We start from the raw sequence: 18,983 nt of genomic DNA on the forward strand, positions 1-18,983 counted from the left end.
TACTTTCCTTGTCAATAAATTAGGATAATAATCGAATCTCCCTTCTAAGGATAGCACCTGATATACTGTCATTACTCCATCTCATGGGTAAGAATTTTCTGATTTAAGAGTAGGTTGCCTTGTTTAGGTTGTTTTGTTTAGGTCAGAGATTAAATCAGTAAGGATCACAGTAATGTTGGGTAATGTCATTTTCTATTAAGAACTCAGATTGTAGTATTGAGATTTAAATAAGGACATTAGCCTATCCTCATAGCTTTTCTTTACAGTATATCCTCACAGATCTCTGTCATAGGAGTTACACACACCCATTCTCATGTTTGTGACTATGTGCTTCATAGAACAGAAGTTACCAGAAGGTGGGGCAAGTGCTATCTGGACCTTACAACTACTATACAGTCTAAAAACACTTTCGCCTCTCCTTGGGAGCACTTTCTACAAATTGCAATTTAAATCATTATTTTGTCTAGTTATACGTTTAAACATCTTTTGCCCTGACATGTAAGCCCATCAGGGCAGGATGCTCTTTCCTGTTCATACTTTGTTTCCTGCACTGGACACAGTGAGGGGCAAATAGCAGGTGTACAGACAACACTTGGGAGTGAGTAGATGGCAGCACCATTTATTGTCAGGAACAGTCCAGCAAGCAGAGTGGACACTGGAGCAGCCAGTCTGGGCAGAGGACCTGCTGGCCTTACCTAGTGGTGGTTTTTATTTCAAGTTCTGTCTTCCCTGGGCATCTGCCAACACCCCCTCATTCTCTAACCTGGTCCATCACAGATTACCTCTTAGCTGACTGAGGTTGGCTAGTAGACCTCACGCTTCACCATTTTTCCAGTAATGCAAACAACATCATTTTTATAGCTGTTCCCTCCATGGCCTGTTTGGACAGTAGGCCCTGCTCTGTGCTTCCTTGCTTTTAATTGATTTTATTGGTTGTTTGTCAACGGTGGGATAAGAAATTGATTTGGAAAAAAATTGATTTGGAGGAAATAAATGACATTCAGATTATGAGATGTACAGCTAAATGTCATTAAAATAATTTACGACTTTAAAGATTTTAAACAGTCTTCCTTTCCGTTTTTTTTTTTTTTTTTTTTTTCTGTGCAGAATGATACCTATGCCACAGTTTGTGAGGTAAGTGGGCTATCACTTGCAAAAAGGATCTCATTAAACCCCAGGTCTTTATCTCTTGTTAAAAAAAGAATGAAGAAACCTGAGTCATTCTCAGTGTACAGAAACATTCTTTCTTGTAGTGTTATACTCAGGGTATAAAAATGACTGTGTAATTCCATTTTTGACAAAAATATTTGCTGTGTTTTATATACCTTTGTGCATATATATAGTGTATATGTAAGTGTATATCGGTGTATATATGTATATACACATTCATATGTATACACATATATTGCTCTAACCTGGTTCAAAAGTTTCAAATTCTTGAAGCCTGGGCAGGAGAGGGTAGTGGGGAGAGAAGAAGCAGCACATCTAGGGATAGCCTTCTCTTTGCTGATTTCATTTGCAATTTTCTTCCTTATTCTCTGCAATTAGTGAATGTATTGAATGTATTTTACTGAAACCTGGAAAGAAGATGGGAAAAGTACACTAAACCCTTGAATTAAATAATCCTGAACCCAAACTGAGTTGTTTAAATTAATCCTTAAGTGAGCAAACCTGGGTTTATCAGTGTCCATTTCCTTTGTGAGTACAGATCAAACACTGAACAGCTAGTATTTGCAAATCAAAGCCCTCTATCTGGGATGTTGAGAGCAAATGAATTGTGCCATGGTTTCTACTATTTTCATGAGAAACAATAACATGTTGTTCTAGGTATTATAATTATAAATTGAATGATAATAGGAAGATTGATTGCGATTGTGTTGTAATTTTACAATGTGCCTTTTCTCCAAGTTAAATTTTTTTTCATAGCTAATGTTAATGCATCTATTAAAAGTTGCAGGAAATTTGTATCTTTGTCATCAAAATGTTTGGTTAATGAGATAAAATGTTAACCATTATTACATTTTTGTAGACTTTAAAATTTTAACATTGATATTAAGACATTCATTCAAATGTTTAGTTCCTATAAAGCTCATAGTCAGTTTTTAATTTTTCAATGAAAGCATGAATATATGAAATAAACATAATTTTAAGATAGAGTTTTAGGTTATTAGCTCACCAGAACTTTGACTAAGATGGCAAACATAATTGCATTGTTGAGCTCAGTGTCTTTTCATACTGAGAGGTATCATCCATTAGAGGCTCATGAAATCAAGGTAATGAATAAAGAGTCACAATAAACAAAATGAAATAGAATAGAATAGATAAGATTGCATCACAGGTACAGGATTTCTTTTGAGGATGAACATATTCTAACATTAGATTGCAGTGATGCTCTGAATATGCTAAAAAAACACTGAAATGTGTGATTTAGATGGATGAATTTTATGATATATAAAATATATCTCAATAAAATTATTTTCAAAAGGAAAAATAAAAGTACTATTTCAAGAATTTTACCCGCCCCCACCAATATGTATGTACTAAGTTATTTTGTTACATGTATTTTGGAATTTGGGACATGGTCAAAAATGTTTGAAAGGTGCTGTTCTAATCCCACTGGCAAATGGGAATTTTAAGTATTATAGTTGAAATAATTGATATACAGGTATACTTTTATATCAGGCATTTAGATTTCAGTGTTTAGTGAAGCTTATCAGCCAAAGCAGTACAAAGGCTGCACTGACTGATGTGCTACCTGTCTCCCATAGCGAGAATCCTGTGAGATCGGCTGTAGCACTTCTGACGGTGCATATGAAGCGGAAGTGCTAGGTAAGCAGACACATATGACTATTACCGAAAATAACCCACACCACTCTAGGAACCTGTGCTTATGTAAGGATAATGAGCCACTTCTTTAAATATCTAAACTTCTATATCTCAGTATGATCTATCTATCTATCTATCTATCTATCTATCTATCTATCTATCTATCTATCTAATCTATATTTCAATCATTTCAAAGTTGGAAGTCATTTTCAGATGAATTCAGTGAAATGTCTTTCAGAGCAAAATAGGGGAAACAGCACATGACTGATGTTTAGAACTTGAGATTTGGCCCTCAGTTCAGTAGATGCAATCACTTCTATTTCAATGAGAGAGACAAATGTGAATCCTGAGCTGACTTGATGTCAGGAAATGCCACTGTTTTAATGATAATAGCTAATAATATATTGAAATACAAATAATTATTATTAGGCATTTATGAATCAGGAATTGTTCTAAGTAATTTATAGGTATTAGCTTTTATTGTTCTCAGAGATGTGAATACTATTAACATCTTCATTTTATGGATAAGAAAAATGAGGCACAAGTGTAAATATTTGTTTGGGGCTGTATACTAGCGAGAGATGTAACTTGAATTAAAACACACTTATCTCATTCCAGAGTCTCTTCTTATCCACTCTGCTATGCACTGTATTAAGAGTAGTATATAGTTCAGTTTACCTTCTCTTTCTCATTTGGTTAACTTTTGTCTTGATGTTATAGAATAAACCTACTTTACCTCTGTTTTTCCATATGCATCACCATGGCTTTGAAACATGTCTTTTTTTAGCTATGACATTTACATTTACTTATACTTACAAAACTCTTCTGCCCAGTTCTCAACTTACATCTTTTTTGATGCCTTATGGTTCTTCCTTACTCTGCAACATTGGACTCCTCTTTAAGGTGTCCCACAGCATGTTTCAATCCCTGCTATTACTCATTTTTCACCATAAAAGGTGAAAAGTGGAACTGTGCTTTACCTTGTATTTTATGGTAGCCAAAAATGAATCATAAATTGAAGAACCAGCAGAGAAGCTTTGTGCTAAGCCTCTCTGTAATCTAGACCTTTAGAAAACAATGGCTTTATTTTTTTTCTGGGTCACAGAGTGTTCTTGTATGGTCTTTAATTAGCCCAGATTCAGTATCTATAAGTGATGAGAATTGTGCTATCTTTTAGAAGAGTAAGGTCATAGGTGTTTGTATTTAGCCATTTTAAGCTCCTTACAAAAATTTACCATGTTTTCTCAACAAGAGTAGTGATTCTTTTTCTGTAAAAGAAAGCTTATCCCCTAAGTTCAAGCAACAATGCCTGCTTTTGCCACTTTTATTCACTGGAAGTCCTAGCCAGAGAAATTAGAAGAGAAAGAGTCATCGTATTTGATAGATCTAATAAAAGGCATCCGAACTTTAAAGGAAGAAGTAAAATTGTATTTGCTGATGACATAGTCTTATACTATGTAGAAAATCCTAAAGATACCACAAAAAGAGATGTTGAACTAATAAACAACTTCAGCAAAGTAGCATAATTTAAAGGCAACACTCGAAAATCAAATTGCATTTTTGTGTACTAGTAATAAGCAATCTGAAAAGGAAATTAGGAAACCAATTCCATTCACAATAATATCAAAAAGAATACAATACTTAGGAATTTACTTAACCAAGGAGGTGAATGACTTGTAAAATAAAATCTATAAAATATTTCAAAAACAAACAAGATTAAATAAATGGAAAAACATCCCATATTTATGAGTTGAAAGACAACATTGTTAAGATGCCAATAGTAACAAAGTGATCTACAAATGTAATGCAATCCCTATCAAAATCCTAAAGATGGTCTTTGCAGAAATGGAGAGACCCAACCTAAAATTTATATGGGATCTCAAGGAACCACAAATCCTGAAAAGAAGAACAAAACTGGAGGACTCACATTTCCTGATTTTAATTTTACTACAAAGTTATAGTAATCAAAATACCATGTTTCCCCGAAAATAAGACCTAGCCAGACAATCAGCTCTAATGCGTCTTTTGGAGCAAAAATTAATATAAGACCCGGTCTTATTTTACTATAATATAAGACATGTTCTTAATATAATAAATATAATGTAATATAATACTGGGTCTTATATTAATTTTTGCTCCAAAAAACGCATTAGAGCTGATTGTCTGGCTAGGTCTTATTTTCGGGGAAACACGGTAATGTGGTATTGGCACACAGGCAGACATATAGACCAATGGACTAGAATATAGAGTTCAGAAATAAATTCTTGTATATATGGTTAAATGATTTTCAATAAGAATGCCAAGACCAATCAATGGGGAAAAAAGATAGTCTTTTCAACAAATGGTGCTGGAAAAACTGGATATCCTCATGCAAAAGAATCAAGTTGGACCCTTATATAACATCATATACAGAAATTAACTCAAAATGGATCCATGATTTAAAAGTAAGACCTAAAAACTCTAAAACTAGTGGAAGAAAACAGGGCAAAATCTTCACAACAGTGGACTTTGCAATGATTTCTTGTATATGACACCAAAGGCACAGGCAAAAAAAGAAAAAAATAAACAAATTGGACTTCATGAAAATGAAAAAATTTTATGCCTAGAAAGTCAACATACTATGTTGACTATCAACATAGTAAAATAAAAAAGAACCAATAGAATGGGAGAAAATATTTGCAAATGCTATATCTGAGAAGGGATTAATATCCAAAATATATAGAGAACTCCTAAAACTCAACAACAGTAAAAAAACAAACAATCCAATTAAAAAATTGGCAATGACTTAAATAGATATTTTTCAAAAAAAGATATAAAAATGGCCAATAAGCTCATGAAAAGATGCTCAACATCACTAATCATTAGGGAAATGAAAATCAAAACTACAATGAAATACCACTTCATGCCCATAAAAAAAGTAAAAGTGTTGAAGAGAAATTGGAGAAGTTGGAACACTGCAATTGGAACACTGGTGGGAATGTAAAATAGTATAGCCACTGTGGAAAATGGGATGGTAGTTCCTTGAAAAATTAAAGATAAAATGACCATATGATCCAGCAATTCCACTTTTGGGTATGTGCTAAAAGTATTAAAAGCAGGGTCTCGAAGAGGTATTTATGCACCGATATTATACACCCATATTGAATTTATAACAGCTAAAACATGGAAGCAACCCAAGTGTCCACTGAAGGACAAATGAATAAACAAAATGCAGCATGTGTATATATATATATATATATATATATATATATATATATATATATATATATATATCAGCATGAGTAAACCTTGAGGACATTGTGCTAAGTGAAATAAGTCAGCTACAGAAAGACAAATATGGTTTGATTCCACTTATACTTAGAGTAGTTAACATTATAGAGACAAAAGTAGAATGGCGGTTGCTAGGGGGAAGGGAAGGGAGAATGATGAGTTATTGTTTAATGGGTAGAGTTTCAGTTTTACAAGATGAAAAGAATTCTGAAGATGATGGTAGTGACGGTTGCACAATATAAATGTACTTAACACCAGTGAACTGTACACTTAAAAATGGTTAAGATAATAAACTTTATGTCATGTGTATTTTACCGCTATAAAAAATTGGGGTGGTGGGGAAACAAGCTGAAGCAATAAATTAGTCATGATTTTGGAAAATAGCAAAAGTAAAGTAAAATAATTTTATCCCAGTGGTATATACCTTTCAGACGTCTAGCTCCTTGATCTGTGCCTGGGAAGTAGCACCAAAAACCTGTGAAACAATTGTAATTTCACTAATACTTAGAAGTCACGAAACATTTTACTGCAAGACAAGACAGTTGAATATAAAATCCTTTCGAGTACAATTACTTGCACATGTAAAAATTATTTGCTGACAAGATGGGCAATAACAGCAGAATTATAGTACAAAAAAAAAAAATGTCCTGGGATTTATGTCCTGGGACAAAGGATGGTTCTGGCAGCCACCCCTCTAGCCTATAAAGAAGTGGTATTGCAAGAGAAAACCAGACAGTCTCAAAAAGACTTCATGTTGCTGGCCTGTTTAAAAAAAAAAAAAGAGTATCTTCAGAGATAACAGTGAATTCTATGGGGGAAAAAACTGCCCAACTGACTGGCTGATTTTAAACAATAAACCAAGTGAATGTGCACATCAGGTGAATTATTCAGTTGAATTACTGTGGCAAAGATGTAGTTGTAGCAACAGAATCCTGAGAGCACTTGATGAAATGGGCATCCTCTCTCCTGGTTTGACAGAGAGGGCTGCATGGTGAATGAAATCTTGTTTTCTCCTCTCAGAGAATTCAGACCTCCCCACTGCACCCTTTGCTTCTTCCATTGGAAACCATAGTGTGACGTTACGATGGAAATCTGCCAATATCTCTGGGATAAAATACATCATTCAATGGAAATATGCACAACTTCTGGGGAGCTGGACTTACACTGAGGTATGAAAACCTGTCCATCTTCTTAAACACAGACTTTCCCCCCAAGTTATTAAAAGTGCCAAATTACTACATGTAATTATAGATATACATTCTGGAGAAGATTCAGGAATAAAATGAGTGGTTGGATTAGATGTATTTAATCTCTGCTACTCTGTAACATGTTAATGCTAAACGCTTTATTTTTGAGGAAACTATATTATTGGACATATATATTATTCCTTCAGCACAGCATCACGTAACCAACTACTTGTACTATTGGTCCTTATCTGCCATCCTATTTAAAATGATTCTAACTAGGATGGAGGGTAGGGAGGTCATGAGGATTGTCCCTTTTATGAAGCATGAGCCAGTTCAGAGAAAAATAGTCCCAAGACACCAAGTATATTAACATAGAAAAATTAAAGTAAAGCCCTGTGATAAGTGCCAAATAACTGAATCCATAATTTTGCAATTTTGAAAAAGGAAAGACTTTTTGTATGAATTATGCAGACTGATGTCTGTATGGCTCAGATCTAAGCTCCAGGCCTCCATTTCATCTGGTCTGGCAGACCGTGGGTCACCCAATAGCCAAAAGGCCATCCATCTTCTACAAATTAATCTGTGAAGTCACAATGTACAGTAGTGAATCTGTAAGTGCTGACTATTGATCCCTCGTTGATCTAGGCCGTGTCCAAGCTCTCATACGTGGTAGAGCCCCTGCATCCCTTCACTGAATATATTTTTCGAGTGGTTTGGATCTTCACAGCCCAGCTGCAGCTGTATTCTCCCCCGAGTCCCACTTACAGGACTCATCCTTACGGAGGTATGGCGTGCGCGCATTGCTTATGAAATAAGGAGATGACGCTAAAGCTTTGGTTTAGTTGCTTTTTATTTTAAACAATGAAATAAATTGGTTCCTTCATTAATTGATCCATTAAACAGTTGAGTACTTAAATATGTGGCAAGTAGAGTTCTAGGCACTCACCATACCTCCATGATCAAAACAAAAATGCCTGCTCTTGTGGAGCTCACATTTTGGTGGAAGAGAAATTAAGCAGTAAACATCTTTTTAAGGAGGATGTGAAGCAACTACTCCTCCACTTTAAAACCTTCCATAACTACTGACTGCTTATTGAGACTTATTCTGACCCCCTTATTTACTACTGCAACCTGAACCTACTTTCCTTCCAGACCCCCATTTCCAATTCCCTAAAGGACAGACAGACCCTGCTTAAATATCCCCTTTACCATAGTGCACCGTACCTTCCCGCTTAAAAATATTTTCCTTATTTATTATAATTTTGGCAACTATGCATAGAATGGGTTGAGGAAATGAGAGAGATTGGAAAGTACAGAGATAGAGAGACCACCTGGAAAGTTATTATAATACTTAAACATTTCATCTGAGATGGTTAAAAAAATAGTACATATATTGGAGAATTTTCTGATTTCTGCTTTTGAAGATGGGGCTTCCACAGCAGGAAAAGGATTCAAGCCTGGAGCCCTTCAGGAAGGTGAATGCCTGGGGCAGACACCCAGGGGGAATTGTCTGGCACGCGCACCCTCGGCGTTAGCTGAGGGGACCTGGGAGGACGTACTCCAGGCCAGATGTTAGATGTCCCTACCCTCAGCTGTGTGCAGAAACCTTCAGACTAAACTAGGCCTTGGATCTAAGTAAGCATAGCTAGACGGCGTTCGAAGTTGGTTGGGGCATTTCCCCCCTTCCCTTCTTCTTGCTTATTAGTTTTTAGGGTGTATGTGGCCACCTCTGCTGATTACTCCCTGAACATCCTTAGAACCTCAGGTCAGACACTAGCCTAGGGCCATGTTTGAAATGTTCCAGATCACAGTAGAATACATGTATCCTTACTTATTCAGAGCGATGCCTCGTGTACTTTCTGAGTGTTGGATTGTTTTCCAGTGCTGGAGAGATACCAGGCCCATGGTCCATGGCTAGTCAAATCAAAATAATGAGAAAAACAAATTTTGCTTTCCATTTCTGGGCCTTTCTCCTGGATGCAAGCCCATATACCTTCCAGGTGTTCCAGACCTTGTACTGGGTGTACTTTCCATGGATAACATCTCATGCTTCAATTCTGTCTCACTTTTCTAGCCACATCAAAACTTAAAAAGTTATCTGTTTTGTGTTCCATTGCCTCATGGCCATATTCTCTTTTAGCTATGAGAGATATGATCTTAGGTGATGTAAGTGCCTTTTAATTGGGGTCCTTATAAAGATAATTTTTAAGTAGAATGGCTTTAGGCAGAGCATACTTTGCCTAACATGACCAGCCCTTCGAGGAGGATTTTTGTGGGGGACATTTGGATAATAATCACATGTCGCCATGTAGGTGGCATCTAATTTGCTTGAAGTAGAGCAGATCATGGCTAGGCATGGACCCTAGTGAGTTAGGTTTTTTGATATAATTCTGTGGGGGATGATTCCTACTTCCCTCTTCACCAAGGTGACACTGTTCATGGAGCAGAGGAGTGATGCAGTAATGTTTGTGTTTTCCAAAGATTAGTCTGAGACTTGAGGAGCAATTGTATCAATGGAGAGCTGAGCGTCAACTAAGAGGCTTTTTAAAAACTCACTCAGTGTAAGTGCTGAACTATCTCATCTCTCCCAACACTAACAAGACAGGGATGATGCAGAGCATTCCCCAAAAGTGTTCAGAAGGGGAGAAGTCTACTAAAGAGCAAAATGACATCAAAGTATGTCTTTCTATGGAAAGAGGAAGTAAAAGAGTGGTTTCAGGGAGTGGGAGGTATGCAAAGTAGGTGGAGACATGGATGGAAGACAGGTTGTTAGATAATTTGTTTTCCTTCCTGTTCTTTGCCACTTAGGTAGCCTCTAAAGTCTGTGAGTGGGTGCTTAATTAATTACTGCATGCTTCTTTAATTCTTTGCAAGGAAAGGAGTGTAGCTAAAGGGCAATCAACCTGGATTCCAAGGGACCTTGGGAACTGGGGAAAGGAAGGTGTAGTCTGGGTCAGCAGAGCTGATGCCAGCAAAAGGGAAGCAGACTGTTCTAATTTGTGCTTATCTGAACCCTTATCTTCAGCTGGAACTAGTCAGACTACAGCACTCTGTTGAGTGAACAGGCCCCAGGACTTAATTCTTTCAACTCACGTTAATCATTGACTCCAGTTTTGTTACAGATTCTCTTTTTCCCAACTTCCACCCTACATTCAATCCATTTAAGTCTCTGGAGATTTTTGACAACTTTCTTCTAGAACATTTATCCTATTTGTATACTTTCACATTTAATTTTATTTCATGAATTAGAAGTGACGAAAGTAAAATTTGAAAGAGTCCCTTAGGAAAGTAGCTAACTGGTAAGATTTAGAGATCAAGAGTTGTAGCTCATAGATATCTTTCCATCTTCTCTCTATAATTTTGTATATTAATAAAAAATGTTGATGTTAACTTTTCAAAAAATAAGACTTTTTTCTATTCTATTTAAAAACATAAGCCCTGTACATATTTCTGCTCCCTATGTCACCATTATCTCTTCTAGTTCCTGAAACTGCTCCATTCATTAGAAATATTGAGAGCTCAAGTCCTGACACTGTGGAAGTCAGTTGGACTCCACCCCAATTCCCAGGTGGACCTATTTTGGGTTATAACTTAAGGCTGATCAGCAAAAATCAAAAATTAGATTCAGGAACACAGAGAACCAGTTTCCAGTTTTACTCTACTCTACCGAATACCTCCTACAGGTAAGAATTAAGTGGTACAAGGAAAATGTAACCAGCATGCTGTAAGCATGATAATTATTTAAGCAATATGACCAAAAAATAGTTTAAATGTATTTTGAGAATTCTCATTCACTCTGTACTGTTGGGTTGAAGTCATTGTGTTTTTCCTCAAGTTTGCTTGCTTGTTACATTACACCATCCTAAGCAAAAACATTCTCAAGTATTTCTATTATAGTCAGAGAATCCTTATAAATATGGGCTGATAAAGACATAAACACCATGAATATCATTTCTTTATTAATCCAACATAAAAAAATAGAGAAGTGAAATTCTGTTAATGCTATTTTTTATTAACCATTAAGGGGATTATTTTATTATTGCTAGCTTTTCTAGCATTTACTAAGACTAGTTAAATTAGGGTAGGAATGGAGGTCGTGCAGATAGCAGAGTTCAGTTTTTGACCTCCATGACCCTGAATTGTTCTATGGGGAATGCAAACAAGGATGTGATTGATAGTCATTTTAGTGCCTAAGAGTGGCACCAAGTAACTAAATACATGCATTGTCACACCATCCTTTAAATAGAAACATTGCTCCTTGTATTTTTATCTCTTTTCACACCATGCCATCTGAAACACATCTCTCCACGTTGTTTTTGGAATAGGTTTTCTATTGCAGCAGTAAATGAAGTTGGTGAGGGGCCAGAAGCAGAATCTAGTATTACCACTTCATCTCCAGCAGGTATGGCCCAGGGATGCTCTTCTGTTTCATGGAACTGAGGGGTTGGCAAGGGTGGTTTCAGATCTGAGTCCTGGGTCACCTGGTGTTCCTCCAGACCCCACCTTTTCTGCTCAAAGGAACAGTCTTTTGAGTACTTAGTACACTTTCAATTTGACGAATAGAAGTAAGTTGTTAGATCAAAAGTTTTCATATTAGAATTTAGGAATTCAAAAATTAAAGTGAAAATAATTAGGGATTAAAAAAATGGCCTCAAGCAAATCCTTAATTTCAATTGAAATTACTAGTGATTGTGACTCACACTTACGTACTTAGGAAATACATAGAAACTTTCTGCTATGACTCCCATTTTACATTGTGTATCATTATTTAATACCTATTAGGTATCTTTTCTTCCAGTCTCCTTAAGGTTTTTAAATACATTGGGACTTAATAATTTACATTTTACCATTTTGAATATTCAGTCTACCATACCAAATTAGCTTTTTTTTTTTTTTTCAGTTTCAGACAAATTAGTTTCTGTTATTTTATAAGTACCGTTCTTTTGGGTTTTGGTATTTTAACAATTGCCTTGAGAGGGTGAATACTTACTGCATGATGCCTATGTGAACATAATAATAAATGAAAATGCTTTCTAAGAAACACCAGAAATATTTGTGGGAAATTAGTAAAAGAATTTTGAGAGATTCAGAATTTTAGGAGTCCATTTTCTGTTTTCACCAGAACCCCATCTGCTGACTGGATTGCTCCTTACCCTAATCCGCACACATCTATGCCAATATGTATTGAATGTCATCTATCACCAGCCTTTGTTTTTTTTGGCTGTTCCTAGACTCTAGGGAAGGAGAGGTATTTTTGCTATGCAAACAACATGTCTAAAGGGCAAGTTAAATATAGGGCAGGCTTAAGGTTGTTGTTATTGTGATTATTGCATCACATTTATTAATTGCCCTAAAAGTGTTCACCAGCACACACTTCACGAGTCTCCAGTTGAACAGGACATCAAGCAGAGCTCTGCAGTCCTCAGATTTCATTCCTCCAAGGACTTTTCTCTTGCTTCAAAGGGAGAGATACTGAAGACAAAGCGAAGACCACCAATATTTATCTATATCTGTGTGCTATGCAACAACGCAGTCTGGCCTGTGCTGGACCACCTCCACCAAGCGGTCAAATTCTCATGGTTGAAGATAATGAGCTGAGCTCCAATTGGGGCCACGCTGTTGAGAATGATGTGATGCATTTTGAGGGCATTTAGGGGAACATACACATACAACCTATTTGACTGACACTGTACTCCTACCCTAATCATAGGATAATGTGATTTATACTGAAGTTGAAATACCTCAATGCCTTCAGAGAAAATCTGACCAACCTCTTTCAAGCGCTAGTCCTCTTGCTTTGGATGGTGGTATGGATCTTTTTGTGTCAGTGTGCATATGGCTGGTCTGTCTGTAAATCGTGTTGTTGTTTCAGTTCAAGAAGAGGAACAGTGGCTCTTTTTATCCAGAAAAAGTTCTCTTAGAAAGAGATCTTTAAAACATTTAGTAGATGAAGCACAGTGCCTTCAGTCAGATGCTATATACCATAATATTACAGGTCAGTATAAGAGAGAAATGCTTCCTTGGTGTGAAAAGAACTCTATGTTAATCTCTTTATTAAAAGTTAAAGAAATAAATTATCTTTCATGTAAGTTTTTGTCTGGTGTTATATAATAATGCATATGTATTTGAATGGCTTTTCTAGGAATATCAGTTAGCGTCCCCTGGCAAGTTGTTTATTTCTCTGAAGGAACTCTCATTTGGGTGAAGGAGGCTGCCAACATGTCTGATATGTCTGACCTGAGAATCTTTTACAGAGGTTCAGGATTAATTTCTTCCATCTCCATAGACTGGCTTTATCAGAGAATGTATTTCATCATGGATGAACTGGTCAGTCTAAGAATTTAAAGTGAATAACTAGATACAGATATTCATATGTATATTTTTGTATATTTACAAAAAAATAATTCTTTCCTTCAATGATTACTTATTGATTATTTACTGTTTTAGACACTAGATTAGCAATGAATCATAGATGTGGTCTATAGGAGGCGCTAGACTTTACCTAGTAGTAGTCCTGACCTACCATTAAAAATTCATCTATATTTGTGATTTTTCAAAGCCATGAGTTTATACTAATGATAATTCATCTTTCATAAGATAGTGGTGGTACCTGTGTTATCTCTAGGTAAAACTGCTGCTCATGATCAAAAGAGGTTGCAAGCATTATGAGTTATATAATAACCGGGGGTAACTTAGTAGGTCTCTGAAAATACAGCATTAATGAAATCTTTGAGGAGGTGCAGTCTCGATGTGTTTCAAATTTCCTTCTTTGAGAGGGATAGGCTTATCACAATCACTGTGACTGGAAGCTTGGACACAGCTTAAATATTAAAAATAGCTGAGCGCCTTCACAAGCCTGGAAAATAGGCACCTGTATTTCATTGATGCAAATAGGATAATAAACTTATCAGTTTATATAGGTTATAAAACTGACTTTTAAGGGCATTTTTATGTTTTCAAAAGGTGCTCAGTGACAGGCATAATTGTAAGCACAGAGCAGATGCTCAAGAAATACAAGTTCACTAAATTGAATGTAGACAGACCTTAATCTTACCGATATAATTTTGATTCCTTAGGTATATGTCTGTGACTTAGAGAACTGCTCAAACATTGAGGAAATTACTCCTCCCTCAATTATCGCACCTCAAAAAATTGTGGCTGATTCGTATAATGGGTAAGTATTTACCTTGTATATTATCTTTCATTGGCAAGGATATTTGGGAAACTTGGCTTGCTCATGAAATATCACAGTACCAGGTGAGCCAACTTTTTTATTTTATTTCAGTTTTAATTAAATCCAAGCAAAGTTCTCATTCTGTAGAGCCATGAGGAAACTGCTTTCAAACTTGATCCACAACTTCTCTAGTTCAATAGTTTTCCGTCTCTCATTCACAGTGAGATATGGGTATGTATGTGGGAAAGACCTCTTGTCTGGGACTCAGAGACTTGGTTTCTACTACTGCGTTTGTCACTATTTTAGGGCATCACTAAGAACTCATTGCCTCCTCAGTGTTCCCAGTGAGAGAGAAGCCCTTTCCTGATTGTTTCCTCCTTCCATTGCACTTTATTTTGCTGAGCAATTCAGTGACAATTCATTTCTCTGGTTTGGTTTTCACACCTATCAAGAACATTGCCAGTATCTGCCTTTCGAGACAGGAATTGATGGTTAATAACAAGTATAAATTCTCCATTACTGTTTCCCCCAGCTACAAATGAAATGGACACACTTTAGTTCAGCTGCTAAATTGCAGTAGGACCTCGAGCAAGTAACTTCATGTCTGTGACCTTTGTTTTATCACATCGTTATGGGGATGGAAATAGTGCTTACCAGCTGGGTTATTTTGAGGCTGGACTAAGGTGTTCGCTGTGAATGTATTTTGTAATCTCAGAATGCACATAAGTATGAAGGATGAAAACATGGGGATTTATTTTGGGGTTATTTCTTAAATATGAGCAGATAATTACAGGTTAGTAACAAATAAGTAAAGCCAATGTTTGTAAGATTAAGTTTTTCTCTTTCCTATAGAAATAAAGTTATTTTCATTTTAAATGAAAAAGAATATAGCTCATAATATTTTTTATTTTTCACAATTTGGCCTTCTTGAAAAAACGATTGCTCATTATTGATTTAAAATCAAGCTTTTCTATTCATATTCATTCTTAATTTACTAGATATTTATTTTAACATCTTAAATCTGAATGAATTATTGAATTATAGAAGTTTTTTTTTTTTTAATCCTGTGATGTAGGGCAAGTCCTCTGGACTTTCCGGATCTTATTTTCCTCATTTCTAAAAGTCTAAGATCCTATGAAATGAAACTTTGTTGCTGGCAATTACACAAAATGACCCATTCTGAGGATAATAAACTTCACCCACGAAATCAATCCCTCAAAATGCACCTCAGTGAAGTCTTTGGTCGCTCTTTTTTTCTTTAGGATAAAATTGATTTGTGCTTAGGGTTTGAAATGTGACTAGAAATGACAATGATATTGAATAGTGCTTCTAAGTGCATTACTTCCAATAATTCATTGAATCCTTGTTCAATCCTATAATGTAGGTACTTCTAATATCCTAATTTTATAAATAGGATGACAAAGCACAGGTTGATTTAGTAGTAATTACCCAAGATCACACAGAAGCTGGTATGTGACTTCCTGCTCCCAGGACCTGTCTTCTAATCATCTCCCCATGATAGAGTTTCTATAAAAGTCACGTGTAACTTTTAGCAACATTTTAATGGAATGTTCCTAAAGAATTCCAGATGAGTGAAATAGTTGACTCTCCTGCTATTAAAAATGGTTTCCTTTATGCTGTTATTTTGCACCATTGAATTAATCACTCACTGAGTTTTACTTACTGTAAACCTTTTCCCTGCTCCCCTCACCCTTGCTTTTTCCCCCTCTCACCTGTCTTTCCCCTACACTCCGGTTCTCCCCATCTTTCTTCTTTTTTTCTTTCCCCTTCAAAGTGGTGGCTGAGCATTAGAGATGTGCACGCTTCCCTGCTTCAGTGTGAGAATTGTAATCTTCACCCCAGATCTTTTCCTTTTATCTACTCTGAAATCCCTCCAACTTCCTGTAACAATTTTAATTTGGGAAACAAAAGCAGAAGGTTAAGAGCCAAGTTGTTTCTGCTTTTTGCTTGCTATAACCCTCTCTTAAGAAGAACATAGGTTCATATTTCAACATGGAGTTCATATCTCAGGATATTATTCTAGCACAGGAATCTTGAGAAAATTGATAAAGATTTGGAATAGTCATCAAGTAGAACAAGAGCGGGACTGAATTGGACAAGGAAATGATTTGAGAGTTGTGATGAGAGGTTCGAATTCTGCCAATCCACGGGGTTGTGATAAGAAAGATTTACTAAGCAAAAGTATACTTTTGTTAATATCTGTCTCCAAGATCACAAATCACAAATCAGCTATATCCATATTAGTAGTTTTATGTCTTAGTTAAAATTCTATTTACAGATTTGATTATCTGTATTTTGAAGTATTTTGGAGGTGTTTCCTTTTTCATTATTAGACATAAACCTGCATGACTACCATCATATTTGGCTTAAAATTATGTGTTTTTTCAAAATTCTCCCATTGGCTCCTTTCTCCTGATTCCTGGGTGGTCCTTCTCAGCTGTTTTGCTCACTTGTGGGGTCTATTTTCCTGATTTGTAAAATGGTAGCCCTATTGCTTCGCTCAACCGTTAGTATTTTAAAAAGCTTAGTCTGCTACAAATGCAAAGTCATCCTGCTAGATATTTACAGCCAAATAATAACTGTGAAGTTTTTCAAAAATGGTTTAAATGTTTCTGCTTTCTTCCATTTTATCATTCACAATGCATGGGAAAATATATTGACAGAATTAGACTTAAAAATGTGTGTATCTTGGAGAAATGTGTTTTATAATAAATAACATGTTTAACCATGTAACTTTTATATCATATGTTTTTCTGTAAGAGTAGGCTTGTTAGAAAATCTTTAAAGACCCTTTCTGTTCTTAAATTCTGATTCCTTAAAAAGTCATGTATCATGATGAGGAGACTAAGCATTATGAGTGAGGTTGAAATTTTCCAGTGTTCCAACGTCTAACTTAAATGAATAGGGCATATCTTTAGTAAATACCTTTATCCTTTTGTACCTTGGGAAATCCTGTACTGACCAATTCTGGAGATACGTAGTTCTGATTGTGCAACAGGATAAAGCAATGGACTGAGGAGGTTACTCATCCACCTTTGCATTGAATTATGCCAGGCTTCTTTTGTTCCCATGTCAGGTATATCTTTTATCTTCTGAGAGACGGCATTTATAGAGTAAATCTCCTGGAACCATCTGCTCATGACTGGGAAACCGTGCGTATTGTGGAGAGTTGCACATTAAAGGATTTCGCAGTAAAACCACAGTCAAAGAGAATCATTTACTTCAATGACACCGCCCAAGTCTTCATGTCAACATTTCTGGATGGCTTTGCTTCCCATCTTGTCCTACCTCATGTCCCATTTGCTGATGTGAAGAGCTTTGCTTGTGAAAACAATGACTTCCTTGTCACAGATGGCAAGGCCGTTTTCCAACAGGACGCTTTGTCTTTTAATGAGTTCATCGTGGGATGTGACCTGAGTCACATAGAAGAGTTTGGGTTTGGTAACTTGGTCATCTTTAGCATGTACACCCAGCCATACCCCCTGCCGGGCCGCCCACAGCAACTCTCGGTGCTGTTTGGCTCCCACCAGGCCCTGGTTCGGTGGAAGCCTCCTGTTCTCGCCATAGGAGCCAGTGAGTGCCCTCTCCCCAGCCTTGTTATGGCCTCCCTGGAAGGAGAAGAAAGTTTGAATTCCTTGATATTGTGACTCAGTTTTGAGAGCCCGTATGTGATTATTCAGTAATCAACCAGAAGCACTACTTAGCTCAAAAAAAAAAAAAGTGTTTGCACGTTCGTTCTGCATTTGTTAGTTTTGCGTTGAGAGTATCTCTATATTTCCTATTTATATCCCATCAGAATAGTTCAAACATTGAGTGTCTCCCAGGAGCCACGCACTGACATTCTAGTCTGAGTGAATATATTAGCCAGGGGGATAGAACGCTTGGGTTGAGATTTTTGTATACATCATGATCTTGCATGAATTTGAGCAACTCCCTAAAACTCTCTGAACTTGAACTTCTACCTCTGGAGACAGTTTGTGTGGGTGGGTAAGCAAGTGGGCTCTGGCGCCAGCTGGCCTGGATTCAAAGGCTGGTCTTGCCATTTATTAGCAGAATGACCCTGAGAAAGTTACTTAACCACTATGTATATGTTTCCATTACTCGAAAATAGGAATATTAATTATATCTTTTGATGGAATTGCCTAACAGATTAGGATGCATAAGTAGAACACTTAGAACAGCGTCTAGTGCAGAGGTCAGTAAACTTTTTCTATAAATAAAGGACCAGATAGTACATATTTTCAGCTTTGTGTGTCAGATGGTCTCTGCAGAGCTACTCAACCCTGACTTTGTAGTATATAAACAGCCATACATAATATGTAAATGGGTAACTATGGCTATGTTCCAGTGCAACTTTATTTACAAAAACAGGCAGTGGGCTTGATTTGTCTTGGGACCTATAGTTTGCCAAGAGTATTTAGCAACAGTGGCTATTTGCTACTTTAAAAGAAAGTTAGTCATGTTTGCGGCATATCTCAAAGATAGCTGAAAATAAATAGGCAAAT

At 36.4% G+C, this 18,983-nt stretch overlaps 1 protein-coding gene across 6 annotated transcripts in view; it reads left to right on the plus strand.

Annotated features, from left to right (window-relative positions):
* ROS1 (ROS proto-oncogene 1, receptor tyrosine kinase) overlaps positions 1–18,983 on the plus strand; it is a 98,481-nt gene that overhangs the window by 9,798 nt on the left and 69,700 nt on the right. For 5 of the 6 annotated variants that reach the window (XR_012496723.2, XM_074333485.2, XM_074333486.2 and 2 more), the window contains exons 4-13: positions 1,108–1,134; positions 2,769–2,829; positions 7,117–7,265; positions 7,929–8,067; positions 10,765–10,966; positions 11,609–11,685; positions 13,156–13,278; positions 13,426–13,610; positions 14,360–14,457; positions 17,555–18,051. Coding sequence is in view for 5 of the 6 variants with exons in the window: in XM_074333485.2 (XP_074189586.2) it covers positions 1,108–1,134; positions 2,769–2,829; positions 7,117–7,265; positions 7,929–8,067; positions 10,765–10,966; positions 11,609–11,685; positions 13,156–13,278; positions 13,426–13,610; positions 14,360–14,457; positions 17,555–18,051 (1,558 nt within the window). In the remaining variant the exon portion in view is untranslated. Of the gene's footprint in view, positions 1–1,107; positions 1,135–2,768; positions 2,830–7,116; positions 7,266–7,928; positions 8,068–10,764; positions 10,967–11,608; positions 11,686–13,155; positions 13,279–13,425; positions 13,611–14,359; positions 14,458–17,554; positions 18,052–18,983 lie in introns of those variants that run through there. The other variant, XM_019741356.3, reaches the window with a different exon arrangement.

This window comes from Rhinolophus sinicus, chromosome 2 (genome assembly GCF_057876585.1).
Source record: "Rhinolophus sinicus isolate RSI-liver-muscle chromosome 2, RSI-T2T, whole genome shotgun sequence".
Taxonomy (NCBI): Eukaryota; Metazoa; Chordata; class Mammalia; order Chiroptera; family Rhinolophidae; genus Rhinolophus; species Rhinolophus sinicus.